Source organism: Panthera onca, chromosome D2, assembly GCF_046562875.1.
Source record: "Panthera onca isolate mPanOnc1 chromosome D2, mPanOnc1 haplotype 2, whole genome shotgun sequence".
NCBI classification, from domain to species: domain Eukaryota; kingdom Metazoa; phylum Chordata; class Mammalia; order Carnivora; family Felidae; genus Panthera; species Panthera onca.
The window spans coordinates 70164103-70179406 of record NC_138349.1 but is presented as its reverse complement, the minus strand read 5'-3'; the positions used below and the strand labels follow the sequence as shown (position 1 = coordinate 70179406).

Sequence of the window (15304 nt, the reverse complement as noted above, 5' to 3'; positions counted from 1 at the left end):
ATCAGTGGTCACCACCACCACCACCTGTCCTGCCAGCCATCTGTGGTTTCAGTTACCTGTGGTCACCCTGGTCCAAAAATACCAAACGTAAAACTTCAGATATAAATAATTCATTAGCTTTCAATTAAGCTGCATGATGAAATCTTGTGCCAATCTGCTCTGTCCTACGCAAGAGGTGAATCATCCGTTTTTCCAGCATATCCGGGCTGTGCACGCTACGTGCCCATCAGTCACTTGGCTGACTTGATGATCAGATCGGCTGTTGTACCATGGTTCTCGCGTCCAAGTGAGTACTATTTTATTTAATAATGGCCCCAAAGCACAAGGGTGGTGACGCTGGCAATTTGGACATTCTCTTACTGTGCCTAATTTATAAATTAAACCTCATCGTAGCTATGTACGCGCAGGAGAAAACGCAGTATGTAGGGCTCAGCCCTATAGCTGCAGGTTCAGGCACCTACTTGGGGGGGTCTTAGAATGCACACCCGTGGGTGATGGGGGGACAGCTGCACTTTGATCAGAGAGACCGTGAACGACCCAACGAGCGCTCGGCAACGGGAACTGGATTTCTCCAAGTGCAAAAGTACAGTTCTCATCGCTCAGGGTGAAGGTGCGGAGAACCAGGCAAAAACCTGTATAAACAATTCAAGGAGAATGCAAAGTTTGAACGTTGCCATTCCTCTACCCCTTTGGCAAGGCTGCAGGTACTGAGTTTTCAAGATCTGACTCTAGCCCTGGCTCCTCCAACACGGGGACTTGTCTGTTGTTAACAGGGTTATGTGATTAACAAAGTGGAGAGATTTGACACATTGCAGCCCCAAGCATTTAGGACCCCAATCCTTAGACAGCTGAGCATGCCTAGGCCTGAAAGCAGGGGCTTATGGGTGATCATACGCTCGATGGCTTCCCACAGCCCTCAAGCCTAAAGCTCGGTGACTGCAGCAGCAGGTTGGTGACGACGGTGCGTGGACCTTGGCCACCTGCTTGCCCACGGGCTGTGCCGCGAGGTGCCAAGAAGCCAGCCAAGGGTACACAGAATGCTAGCCCAAACAACAAAACCTGCTGCCCCAGAGTCAAAGCTCTTGCCCCTAGAATTTAAAATAACTGGGTACCTATGTTCATTACCCAACTTTTGGAAAGGGTGTAGGCTGCACCAGGAGATACGATTCTAGACACTTTTATGTGCCTTAGAGAAGAAATTTTGGTGTGACTCATCAGCTTCATGAACTTGGATGTGCAAATGTCTCTCCAGGTTTGGGAAGTTCTCAGCCACTACTTTAAATAAGCGTTCTCCCCCTCCTCCCTCCCTCCGTCTGGGACTCCAGTGACGCGTAGATTGTTTCTTAACGGCGTCCTGTAAGTCCCGTAGACTTTCTTCATCCCTTTTCATTCTCCCTTTGCTTCTCTGAGTGGGTTATTTCACACCACTTGCCTCCAGGCTCGTGGATTCTGTCTTCTGTTCAGCCCGGTCTGCTATTGAAGCTCTCTACTGAATTCTTTGGTGTAATAATTGTATTCTCCAGCTCCAAATTTTTTTTTTTTTTTTTTTTTTTTTTTTTTTGGTTTTAGGTTTTCTCTTTGTTGGACTCATTTTGTTCCTGTATTTTCCTGATTTTGTAACCGTTTGTATCCTCTTGAGCATCTTTAGAACAACTGTTTTGAATTTATCAGGCGACTCATAGATCTCCATTCCTTTGGGGTCAGTTGCTGGAAGTTTATGGTATTCCTTTGGTGGTGTTATGATCCCCCTATTCTTTGTGATCCCCGTTACCTTGTGTAGGCGTTTGAGGAAGCAGTCACCTCTTCCAGACTTTGTGGACCGGCTTCAGTAAGGAAAGACCTTCACCTGCGAGTGGGGGCCGCTGGAGCAGGCTGTGTCTCCAAGGCTAGCAGCGCAGGGTACCAAGTGCAAGGGCATGTGGCAGCTCCAGGTCTGATGCTGCACTGGTTCGGGTTGCATTGCTACGAGGTCCATAGCATCAAGCGCATGAGCCTCGGCGGACGCCGTGGGGGTTCCGCAGTGGCTTCCAGGGCTGTTTGGATCCTCAGTGCCGCCTCCAGGTTGAGAAGCTAGGGACCAGGGCAGGCAGTGGTGGTGGCCAGGCTAGTGGTGTGCACACGCTTGGCTGTGGAAGCCAGCCGCAGCTGCCCGTGTGGTGGCAGGGGCTGGGGCCGCAGCCAGCAGCAAGGGCTCGGGCCAACTGCGGGTCCATAAGCAAGCAGCTGGGGGTCCCTGGCTGTCGGTGTGCACTTCCATGGTGGTAGGATCGGCCAGTGATGAGAGGCTGGCAGTCTGCAAACGCACCGCTGGTGGGGCTAGCCACGAGGGTGCTCATGGCAGTGGGAGTCAGCTATGGCCGGTGGGGGGGGGGGGGTAGGGGATCCGGGCTGGCATCTTGCACTCTTAGGCCTGGGCAGGCTGCCAGTGCAGATCCGGGGCTCTGGTGGGGGCACTGGGAAGGAGCAGAGCGGGACTCAGGCATCTGGCCCCGGGGCAAAAAAGGACGAAATGTGTAGGGGCTCCGTGCAGGTGGGAGGGCTGTTTACTTCTTCAGTGGTGAAAGCCGCGGGGTCCTCCGTAAGAGCAGGTCACTGGCAACCGTGGTTACTCTTGCAGAGTGGCTGCTACTATAGCCCTTGTCCCCCTTCCTCGTTCTTAGCCATGGCGGTAGGTCTCAGTGTTGCTCGTGTCTGGGGGCGGGGGGACCCGAAGTGGGTCCTTTGTGTGGTGCCCCAAAAGGCTGGGGAGTTCTCTCGGTGCTGAGCCAGTGCTGGAGGCACTCATCCTTGGAGGATGAGGTGACAGAGGCCAAATGAAGTTCTTCCTTCCCTTTTTTTGTAGTTATTCTCAGGTTGTTTGTCCCACTATGCTGGAGTTTTTCCGTGGACTCCTGAGATCGCTTGGAATGGATTTTGTGGACAGTTGTCTAACGTTGTCTAAGTCGGTCTTTGTTGGGGGACAGAGGCTGGGGACTTCTACTTCACCGTCTCGGTGCTCTCATCTGGAAAGGCGAGCTAGGAGTTATGAAACTCCCTCCCAGACAGAATGGAATTTAAGCAGGATCGTATGACCACCTTTTGGAGAGTCTGAAAAAGGGGATCTTGCAGTGGACAGACTGGACATTCAAGTACTTTTGAAAGCCTTGGGGACAGACCTGACTCATCATGTGTCCTTCCCACAAGCACTCCTATGTGCCAGGCAGCGGGCGCACAAATGCAGCGCTGTCCCGGGGAGGTCTTAGCCCAGGAGAGAAGACAAATAAGGATAATATATAGATAAATGAAAGGTTAGGACAGAAGAAAGGTTAGGACAGAGAATGACAGGAGCAGAGCGTGTTTGCAGGTGTCGGGGGAGGTGGGAGGGGCTTAGAGAAAGCTCCCAGTGGAGAAGTTCTACGCTGCCCCCTTTCGGGCAACAGGGCCACAACCTGACTTGGAGAGCCAGTGGGGTGCATTCCAAGGGAGGGAAAGCAGTCCATGCAAAGGCACCCCGGCAATGAGAAAGCAGGGGGCATTCAGAAAAACACGAGTGTCATATAAAAGCACCATTCTCCCCAGGAAATGGGCGTAACATGTACTATGGGGTATGTGATGTAGATTTATGGCCATGGAAACTACTACAATGACTTTTCTGGAAAAGAGAATAATGTGGGAGACTTACTCTGACTTACCAAAACAATTCAGTGTAAAATGATTTGAGGGCCCTCCACCCAACATAAAGAAATCAGCATTTCACTTTCATACATTGTTAGCTGGTCCTTAAATATTTAGTGAACGCAATTATTTCCATGTTTTGGATATTTTCCATATTTGGGGCTGCAAAATACTCAGAAACTTAGCAATGTGTGTGCTTCACACCAGCTTTCTTTAAAATGAAACTTACACATCACCCAGAAGTTACAGAAACGAGTAGTCAGAGCAGAGGCTTATCTACACAGAAGTTTAGGGATGATGTCCTCTAACACAAAGACGTTGACATTATTGCAAGTTTATGGTGTGGCTCAACCCACCTCATAGTTGGCTGGCGTAAGTTGAAGTCAAATGCATTCTTCATAATGGGATATAAGCACATTAGGATGATTTCAATGAAGTATTTCTCATGCTACTGCACCGGCAGAGGGGATACTGAAAATACTTAACCGATACGGCAAGGTCACCAACCACTCCGATGCTATGCTGGCCGTGGGGAGCAGGCCCGCTGCCCTGCTGTCCCTGCTGAGGGACAGAGCTTCTGGTACAATCAGCCACATGCTCTGATAATACTGTATGAAAGACGTGCATTTTGCTTTTTCCACACATGGCAGAAAACTTTACGTAAGTGTAAGGTAACAATAAACATAACCACTCTTGGCTTTGTTATCAATATCTTTCGAGAAGTCCCCAGTGCTCTGGTGTTATATAAAATCACAAACTCTTTTCAGAGATGCACACTCAACTATTTCCGGGTGAAACGACAGATGCCTTGGGTGTTTCCAAATGCTACAGCATTAAAATGTGGGGCAAAGGTCGATAAAACAAAGGTGATCCCCTGATCACACTGTTCTTTTCCAACAAGAAGCAGTATTTTCTAACCTGAGAGGGCGATGGCCGTCATTTCCTCAGCCACGGGTCTTCCTGAGCCTGGTGAGTGTTCTCGGCTAAATCTAAAAGTCTACCAACAACTCCTTGAAGAATTTCATACAACTGGGAATTAACCAAGCAACGGCTAGCTGGGACAAATTGTGACTGTCCATGAACAGGCAGAATGATTAGTCTTTAAAGACGGGGCGCCTGGGTGGCGCAGTGGGGCGCCTGGGTGGCGCAGTCGGTTAAACGTCCGACTTCAGCCAGGTCACGATCTCACGGTCCGTGAGTTCGAGCCCCGCGTCAGGCTCTGGGCTGATGGCTCAGAGCCTGGAGCCTGTTTCCGATTCTGTGTCTCCCTCTCTCTGTCCCTCCCCCGTTCATGCTCTGTCTCTCTCTGTCCCACAAATAAATAAAAAAACGTTGAAAAAAAAAAAAAAAATTTAAAGAGATTCACTCTACAAGTGGCACAGAAAAAAAATTATGAAAAAATTCACAGGCGTTTTAAAGTCCTTCTAATCCTCTCCTCAAAAAAACAAACAAAAAACCCCCCCCAAACCCCCAAAAAAACAAGAACGGATAAACTTCACAGAAAATTAAGAACCCCCTACTGGCTTGCAGTGTGAATTGCTAATCATTTAAGTTTTTTTTTTTTTAATTTTATTTTAACATCAGATTCTTCACTCTGAGTAATACCACTGTTCCTTGAGACTTCAAAGACTCTTTTATAAGTCCCCAAAAATGTTTTTTATAAAAAAAAAAAAAACCATTACAGATTCCCACCCTGGGATGCTCTCATTTTCACTAAATGCTGGGCTTGTAAAATAAACAATTTCAAATCTAAATGGAGTTTAGAGTATTTTTCGAGGACGACTGAAAAAACGCTTCTCTAGAAACGTGAATTGAGAGCATCCTGAAAACGTAGTGAGTCGTGGAAAGCGTACACATAACATTTACCGGCGTATGATGTAACAACATGTATTTGGTCTTCGTCCTTGATTCCCAGCACAGAGCTCCTAAAACCCTTGGAATTTCCACGATGGGGGTGTCTGCTGTTAATCACCAAGTGTCACTTTTGAGCACATTGGAGTTTATGCTAATGAGGTGACTTAGGGTGGGGTCCCGTGCGCCTCAGGATGGGACTGGTCACCAGAAAGACCAAACGATTAGAGGGGCTGGAACTTCCAGGCCCACCACCTCAACTCGGGAAGGGTGGGGTGCAGGCTGGAGATTGAACTCTTGAACAACAAGATGTGATGAGGTTCCAGGTTGGGGAACAAGAACACATCCCTTTGCCAGTGGTATCTGAAGTGTGTGTGTGTGTGTGTGTGTGTGTGTGTGTGTGTGTGTGCTGGGGTGGGGCAGACGAAGCCCGTAACCTGTGGGATCTGATGCTATCTCTAGGTATAGAATATTGGAACTGAATTGTAGGCCGCCCCCCTCACACCTCTGGAGAATCAGAGAACTGGTTGAGGGCGTTGGAAAACACTCCACTGACCAATATACTAAATTATCTCCCTTCTTCATTTTTCCTGAAAGGCCTTTATTAAGAACCACCATGGTTTGGTTCTCCAGCAACTTTTATTGGTCAAACGATGTGGAATTATATGCAGTACCTGTGGTTTAATTAATAGGCTCATTTGTAAACCAAGTTAACATCTTATTTTAAAAATTCTTGCTTTTGAATCAAGCGATGTGGCAGAACAGACATGCTCCTATCCCATGCAAAGAGCTGTTCAAAAATGAGCAGCCTGCAGAACTATCATAAATGAGATGCCGAATCGAACATTCTTCCAGCGAGGTCCAGTAGTAGTTCAGTCTGAAAACTTACTTCATTTTCTGACTTTTCAAAACAAAAATATTCCAGGCAATAATGAAAAAAAAAAAAGCAAAATTAAGACGCCTAAAACAGATACATACTGATCTTTTTACCCAAGTCACCTCCCAGAGTTTCTAGTGCCACTGTGCTCTGTTGATTAAATAAAACAACAAAAGCAGTAGGCAGCTTCTAACTGAAAGGCAGTGAAACCCACCAATCAGTCTGCAGCGAAAAGTCACAGTGAAAGAACATATATAAGGTGAAGAATGCTTTTTAACCTTTTGGCCTTAAATAATACTGTATTTCAACTTTAAAGAAAAGTTCTATTATATGTTTTTTGCATCGACATTTTAAAATATTAGAACAAGTCTTTGTAATACAATATATTTTACACTTCGATATACCTTATGTGAATTAAAAACATGTCAACTTGATAACCGTAGTAAGGCATTTCAGTATTCAGCAAAAGCTATACAGCAATTTCTTGATGAGTGGTATTCCTTTAATATTAACTTGATTTAGTGGGTTTCCTTAAAATGAACACAAAACAATAAAAGACTTAAAAAAGAGGCAGTGACGTCATACACCGAATCCTAGGAAAAGCACAGTAACGAACAGTGTTTTCCAGCAGGGAGACCAGACAGAGCAGCAAACGGGGAACAGGTGAGCGGCCCCAGTTATACCGTCCGTCGCATTTACCAACAGCCGAAAGCAGAATCGATTTCCTGGTAAGTCTGGGTAAAGGTAACAGAATCCTTAGTGCTGGTCACAGTGCCTAAAACACAGCAGGTACTCTGGCTACGCTTCCTGAATCGATCTGGACGAAGGTGCTGTAAAATCAACAGAGTGCTGGAAAGCATCAAGTTCATGGAAAAACTCCCATTTCCCATTTTATTTCCGTGTCTGAGTAACTACTGGTCTAGTATTTCAAGTGTGGGTTACGTAAACACTTTGTGGACCGTGGCAAATGGGAAGTAAAGAAGCATCTCACTGGCCGTCAATGCCAGAGTCTTCGAATACCGGGTCATCAATATAACCAACTGTGCAATGTAGCTGACAAGATGATCAAAGTACACTCGCCATCGACAGGTTTTAGTTCAGACGATTAAGAAAAATAAAATTTTAGACTGCACTGGGAGCAACGTTCTAACAGATCCTACATCAGATACCATGCCGTGGAGACGTATTGAGTAAGAGTCTATATACAGCACACAGTGAGGATTTAAACCAAAGATGAAAGGGAAAATATGGACCAGAAAATTTTTACATACATGTATACCTCTAACGGTAACTGTCCACTTAATGAGATTTATTATATCATTTGCTGTGCCACATCTACTAGCTTGCATATCACCCCAAATGAATTCTTCTTCGCAGGAATATCTACTTCTGTATAAAGTAGAAAAAGACGGTGGTAAAAAACTTCTCCTTCAAGCTCCGACAACTGTGCCCCAAATAACACCTGAACACCTAAAAAATATGAAGAACAATTTAGAAATCCGCGTAACTATAAATGTGCAGGCAAATACAGCTTAAAGTCCCATAGGGACTTGGTGGACAGATCTTCCTACTCCACTTAAACGTCACGTACACCTGTTAGATGATGTTGCAGGTGCATAAAAAAGTCCACTGTGGCAAATGGGAAAAGGGAAGCTTTACGAAGCTACGATCTCTACTTGCAAATTTTATTTAAAAAAAGCCTATTTTAGCAACAGACACATTTAGACTTCACTTAACCCAAAAAAGTCTCCGTATTGATACAAAGGCAGAAGAATCTCTATCTCAATTACTCCCATCAACGACCACCCTTCCTTTCTTTCTAAGAGCCTAAAGTTTACATTCTTTTAAGCAGAACATTTTTTTTTTTAATTTGTAGAGTTTAATCTACCATTTCCTATTTGTTTTCTGTTTGTCTGATCTGTTCCTTACTCTCCCTTTCCTCTTTCTGCCTTCTTTTTGGTTATTTAGATTAATTATGTGTTTATTTCCTTCTCATTCCTATGTTGGTTAATGAGCCAAAACTCTTCGTCATGTTATTGTAGCGGTTGCTTTAGGACTTTCTTCTTACTAAGATTTTACTTTTTGGGAGCAGTTTGAGGTTCACGACAAAAGTGAGGGGAAAGTTCATAGATTTCCCAGTTTCCCAAATACCCGCTGCCCCTCATACATGCAGAGCCTCACCCGTGATCAGCATCCCAGACCAGAGTGGAACATTTGTTACCAGGGATGAAGCTGCACTGACACATCGTCATCCCCCCGAGTCCATTATTTACACTACGGTTAACTCTTGATGCTGTACATTGTATGGGTTTGGACAAATATATAATGAAACGTATCCATCGTTACAGTATCATAAGAGTATGTTCACTGCCCCAAATATCCTCTAGGCCCTGCCTATTCGTCCCTCCCAACCCCAACCCCTGATCTTTTAATTATCTTCATAGTTTTGCCTTTTCCAGAATGTCATCTTGTTGGAAGCATACAGTATATGTAGCCTTTTCATGGTTTGAGAGTTTTTGTTTTGTTTTGTTTTTTCTTTAGCGCTGAATTGTCCATTGCCTGGATGTACCATAGTTCAGTGATCCATTTGCTGAAGGACATCTCACTTGTTTCCAAGTTTTGGTAATTATGAATAAAGCTGCTTTAAGCGTTCACGTGCAGATTTTTGTGTTTTCAACTCCTCTGGGTAAATACCAAGAAGTGAGACTGCCGGATCACATCGTAGGAGAATGTTTAGTCTTCTAAGAGCTGCCGCGCTGTCTTCCAAAGCGGCCGGACCATTTTGCATCCCCAGTAGGGACGTATGACAGTTCTCCCGCTCCACGTCCTTGCTAGCATCTGGTGTTGTGCGCGTCTTTTATTTTGGCCATTCTAGTAAGTATGCTGTGGTGGTACCTCATCGTTGTTTTAATCTGCATTTCCCTGATGACATATGATGTGCACGATCTTGTCATATACTCACTGACATCTATGGTACGTCGTCTTTGGTGAGGTGTCTGCTAAGGTCTTTGGCCCACTTATAAACTGGGTTGTTTTCTGTTAAGTTTTAAGGGTTCTTTGTATTATTTGGATAACAATCCTTAACTAGATGTCTTTCAGAAATATTTTCTCCCAGTCTGTGGCTTGTCTTCTCACTCTCTTGGTGTCTTTCCTAGAGCACAAGTTTTGTAATGAAACCCAGCTTATTGACTGGTTCTTTCGTGGATGGTGCCTTTGGTGCTGTATCTAAAAAGTCATCATTACACTGAAGATCACCTAGGTTTTTTCCCTACGTTATCCTGTAGGAGTTTTATAGTTTTATGTTTTACATTTAGGTTTGTAATCCATTTTGATTTAATCTTTGCGAAAAGGGGGGTAAGGGGTAGGGGTGTGTGTGTGTGTGTGTGTGTGTGTGTGTGTGGTGTCTAGAGTCTTTTTTTTTTTTTTTTTGCACGTGGCTAGCCACTTGTTCTAGCACCGTCTGTTGAAAGGACCATCTTTGCTCCTTCATCAAAGAGCAGCTGACTATATTGACGTGGGTGTATTTCTGAGCTCTCTGTTCTGGTTCACTGATCTCTTTGTTCATGCTTTCATCAATACCAAACTGTCTGGACGACCATAGCTGAATAGTGTCTTGAAGTCCAGGATCTATGGTCGTCCAGCTTTGTTCTTCTCCTTCAATACAGTGCTGCTTGTTCTGGGTCTTCTGTCACTCCGTGTCAACTTTAGAATCACTTTGGTTTTTCCTAATATAGATCTTATACATTATTTTGTTAGAATTAGACCCGAATATTTCCTTTTCTTGAATGCTAATATACACAGTATTGTGTTTTTAATTTCAAACTGCACTTGTTCATTGCTGGTATATAGAGAAGTGATTGAGTTTTGTCTATTAACCTTGTATCTTGCCATATAGCCTTGCCGTATAACCGCTTGCGTAGGAGCTTGTGGATTCTTTTGGATTTTCCACATAGATAACCATGTTATCTGTGGACAAAGACATTAATTTCTTCCTTCCCTATCTGTGTACTTTTTATTTCCTTTTTTGTCTTACTGCATGAGCTAGAACTTCCAGGATGATGCTGAAAAGGAGCGGTGAGCGGAGACATCCTTCCTTGTGTCTTGTTATGAATTGGAAAGCTTCAAGTTTAATGATGTTAGCAGTTTTCTATAGATACTCTTCCCCACGTTGAGGAAATTCCCCTCTATTCGTAGTTTACTGAGAATTTTCATCATGAATGGGTGTCGGATTTTGTCAAATGATTTTTCTCTTGATGTGATCGGGTGATTTTTCTTCTTTAGCCCATGGATATGAAGGATTACATTAACTGATTTTGGAATGTTGAACCAGCCTGGCATACCTGGGATAAATCCCACTTGGAAGTGGCATAGAATTCTTTTTGTACAGTGTTGGCTTTGATTTGCTAAAATTTTATTGAGGATTTTTGCATCTATATTCATGAGAGATACTGGTCTGTAGCTTTCTTGTCATGTCGTTGTCTGGTTTTGGAATTAGGGTAACGCTGGTCTCGTAGAACGAGTAGCAAGTATTCCATCTGCTTCTGTCCTGTGGAAGAGATTGTAGAGAAATGGTGTAATTTCTTCCTTAAATGGTAGAACTCACCAGTGAACCCATCTGGGCCTGGTGTTTTCTATTTTCGAAGATTATTAATCATTGGTTCAGTTTCTTTAATAGATGTAGACTTAGTCAAATTGTCTATTTTTTTTCTTGGGTTTTGGCAAATAGGTCTTTCAAGGAATTGGTCTGTTTCATCTGTATTATCAAACTTGTGGGCATAGTGTTCTTTTACTATCCTTTTCATGTCCATAGGACCTGCAGTGATTCCCCTCTTTCATCTCTGATATTAGTAATTTATGTCTCTCTTTTTTCTTAATTAGCCTGGCTACAAGGTTATTGATTGTATTGATCTTTTTCAATAAATCAGCTTTGATTTTGTTCATTTTTCTCTATTGATTTCTTGGTTTGAATCTCCTTGATTTCTGCTCTAGTTCTTATTATTTCTTCTGCCTACTTTGAATTTAATTTGCTCTTTTTCTAGTTGCTGATGGTGGACACTTAGATGACGGATTTTTAGATCTTTCTTCTTTTCTAATTATTCATTCAATGCTTTAAATTTCCCTCTAACAATGCTTACACCACATTCCACATTTTGATAAGCAGTGTTTTGATTTTCATTTAATTCCAAATGTGTTTAAGTTCCTCTTGAGATTTCTTCCTTGACCCATGAGTTATTTAAAACTGTGCTGTTTAACCTCCACAGATTTTGGATTTTCCAGTTATCTCTCTGTTATTGATTTCTAGTTCAATTCCATTGTGGTCTAAGAGAAGACACTGTGTAATTTCTATTCTTTTAAATTTGTTAAGGTGTGTTTTATAGCTCCGAATGTTGTCTATCTTGGTGAATGTTCCATGTGAGCTTGAGAAGAATGTTTCAACGCTGTTGTTGAAAACACCTAATTTTAATGATACAATCACCTCTCCATTTCAACGTAGCTGCAAAAAGCGACAGCAACCTTTACAGCTAAGCATGTATAGAACGCCCAAGTAACGAAGAGTACAAGGTTGTGTCAGCCAAGATCCGTGATGTGAGCACCTACCTGTGCACTCCTGTGCTGCTTTTAACAACCACACTCCTGAGCACTTGGGGCCTGTGCGCGACGTGGTGACCTCAGCTGTCTCAAGGCAGCATCTCCGTACTGAATACCAGAGCCCATTCTTTCTGGGTCCAGCTCACCTAAGGACCAAGCAAGTCTTCTTTAAAAGAAGTTTTTACGTTTCTGTGGTGCCCCAAATATATTCAATGAAAAAAGCAAAGTGCAGAACACTGTGTGTAAACAGTGTTTTGAGGGGGGTCTGGGTGGCTCAGTCAGTTGACCATCTGACTCTTGATTTTGGCTCCAGTCATGATCTCACGGTTTATGAGTTTGAGCCCTGCACCGGGCTCTGCACTGACAGTGTGGAGCCTGCTTGGGATTCTCACTCCCTCTCTCCCTGTCCCTCCACCATTCACACGCTCTCAAAATAAATAAATAAACATTAAAAAAAAACCCCAATGTTTTGAATAAAGGAGTAAAACCATATACACATTTTCTTGCATGGGCATAAAAATACCTTTGGAAGGATATATAAAGAAGTGATAATAACGGCTGGCTTTAAGGAGGAGTTTTAGGGGCGCTTGGGTGGCTCAGTCGGTTAAGCGGCCGACTTCGGCTCAGGTCATGATCTTGCGGTCCGTGAGTTCGAGCCCCGCGTCGGGCTCTGTGCTGATGGCTCAGAGCCTGGAGCCTGTTTCAGATTCTGTGTCTCCCTCTCTCTGACCCTCCCCATTCATGCTTTGTCTCTCTCTGTCTCAAAAATAAATAAACGTTAAAAAAAAAAAGAAGGAGTTTTAGATGGCTAGGGGCCACGAGAGGGGTGTGGAGGGAGACTTTCGCTGTATCCTCTTTTGTATTTTTTGAATTTGGAATTATGTGAACGCAGTATGTACACAAAACTAAATTAATTTCCAGTTAAACTACAAGGAGACCACTGCCTACTTACCAGAATGGTACGAACCCAAGTGTGGTAATATCCCCCGTGGGCGTGGCTTTAGTGCAATAAGCACTTCTATTCATTAGAGTGGGGCTCCATTCCTCATATATAGCAGGAATGTGACAGCCTCAACCTAATATCCAAATGCTTAGGTTCTTTGACCTGGCAATTCCACTCCTGGGAACTTATCCTACACACGCACTCCGCACATGCGAAACGAGAATATAAAAGGTTATTTACTGCAGTATTATCTGTGACAGCAAATGTCCAAAGTAGACTGGTTAAATACATTATGGCAACACAGACAACTGAATATTACACGTGCACACAAAATACGTACATGTGTACCTTAGCATATGTATGTATAGGGAAGTCTCTGTATGTTGATTTGTAATCATCCATAGATCTAGTTAAGTACAAAAAGCAAGATGCAGCAGAATTTATAGCAGGCTAACTTTTGTGTAAAAAAAGAAAAAAAAGAGGAGGAAATGATGGCTTTTGAACCATATTTAAAAAATACTGCTGAAAAATTTTAACTAATATCTTTATATTCTTTCACCTAGACATAATTATGATTTTGAGGATCTCAGAAGAAATAGACCTTGAAAGTTTTATATGAGTCAACTTATGTGTACTATATTCATGGATGCAGTATTAAGGCGGCAAGGTAATTAAATGAAACCTCAGGCTGAGCTTGGCAACACTCAACACCAAGTCAATTTTAATAACTATGTTACAGAGTCTTTAAAAGTAACAGTTTTTGTGCCAAATTTCATAAAGAAAAAATATTCTGTTTTCAGATCAAGAAAACCCAGAAGGATGAAGTGTCCCTCTCTTGTATCTGGGCCCTCGACCCTCTCTCCCACTACCTCACCCAGTGCCCTACTTTCCCTGTCATGCCCTCTCCCTACCTCCTCTCCTTTACTTTCTACCTCATGTTCTCTCGGCACTTAGAAATGCTAAAATGTCTTCCATCACCGAAACCTCTTTACCCCTTTGTACCCTGCCATACCAGTACCTTCTTCCTCAAGAGAGGAATCAAAACTCACTCTGCTTTCTCACTTCCTCTTTGTTCCTCATTTGCTGTCTTCTATTTTCATAATTCTGCTGGAGCTGTTCTTGATGAAGATGATCAGTGACTTCCTATTACCCACCCCTGTGGCTATTTCTTAGCTTAGTTCTTAGCTTATCAGACTGGTCTCCATCTCACTCGATCGCGAACAAGTCTTTGACTCGCTTAGTGTTTGGGCTGAGATGATACCCACTTTCCCCTGGTTCTTTCCAGACATCTCTGACCATTTCCTTCTCTTTTGTAGGTTCCTCCTTTTCTCTCTCGGTCTCCAAGGCTCTGCTTTTGATCACTGCTTTTCTCACTCTCAACTGCTCTCGGATGATCACGTTCCTTCCGTAGTTTCGACTACTCCTACGTACTGATGACTCCCAAATGGATACCGGCAGCCCAGACCTCTCCCCAGAGCTTGTAACTGCACGTGCTTGTTGTGCCAGTGGCACTGCAAAGGGAACCCATCAGAAACGGACTCCCCTTCATTCCCTTGAGCCCGCTTATCCTCTGGCTTAATGACATCTCTTTACCGAGTTACCCAAGTGTGACATCTAGTTATCCTTGGCTCCTCATGCCTTCCCGACCCCACCGCCTCACCGCCCCCCTCACCCCAAAACCAACTGCCCTACTATTTAGCGTTGGAGTCACATGACGCTGCTACCAAAATATTTCTTAGATTCATCTATATCTCCTTATCGTTACTTCCACATCCTCCTTAAAGCTTTAATCAGTCATATTTTACTTGGATTACTCAAAAATGCCTTAATTGCTCTCCCGGTCTCTAGTCCTGTTCTTTCACTCTGTCCTCGACGTGGCCGCCTACATGCATGATGTATCTCAGGTCCCGACCTGACCTTACCACTCGCTGCTCCCATCCCTGAATAGCTTCCCATCCCGTACAGCCGTGGTTCTCAATCCTGGAGGAGCGCTAGAGTCAATCACATACGAGGGCTTTTAGAATGCTGATGCCCAGACTATGCTTCAGCCCAATTAATCAGCATCTCAAGAGGTGGGGCCTGGGATCTGAATTTTCGTGTCCCAGGTGACTCTAGTGGACAGCCAGAGGTGAGACTCAGTAACCCACAGGACAAAGTTCCAGATCCTTGATGAGAATCACTGGCCTGGCGGGTGCCTCTCTCCAACCTTCTCCTCTGCGACCCCCCCACTGTAGTCTCTCTGTTCTAGTGATTTCAACTTTGCGGTCATTTTCTGCCAGTCTCAACTCCTGCTGTCCCTTCTGCTGGACTACCCTCCTCTCCACTCCCTAGGCTGGCTCATTCCTACATTTTGAAAGACTGGGCTCGGTTATCACCTCCTCTTGGAGGGA

At 43.9% G+C, this 15304-nt stretch overlaps 1 protein-coding gene and 1 long non-coding RNA gene across 2 annotated transcripts in view; one reads left to right on the top strand and one right to left on the bottom strand.

Moving 5' to 3' along the window:
* Positions 1–6125: 6125 nt before the first annotated feature.
* Positions 6126–15304, bottom strand: part of RAB4A (RAB4A, member RAS oncogene family) — a 45514-nt gene continuing 36335 nt past the window's right edge. Inside the window, exons 7-8 of the mRNA XM_060642767.3 lie at positions 11981–12117; positions 6126–7852 (exon numbers count right to left, since the gene is read on the bottom strand). Of these exons, the coding sequence (XP_060498750.1) occupies positions 12002–12117 (116 nt within the window). The 3' untranslated portion in view covers positions 6126–7852; positions 11981–12001. The remainder of the gene's footprint in view (positions 7853–11980; positions 12118–15304) is intronic.
* LOC132685434 (uncharacterized) lies at positions 8922–13591 on the top strand. Its single transcript, XR_009613094.2, has 3 exons — positions 8922–9004; positions 11877–11968; positions 13478–13591. It is a non-coding gene; the product is annotated as an uncharacterized LOC132685434 (long non-coding RNA).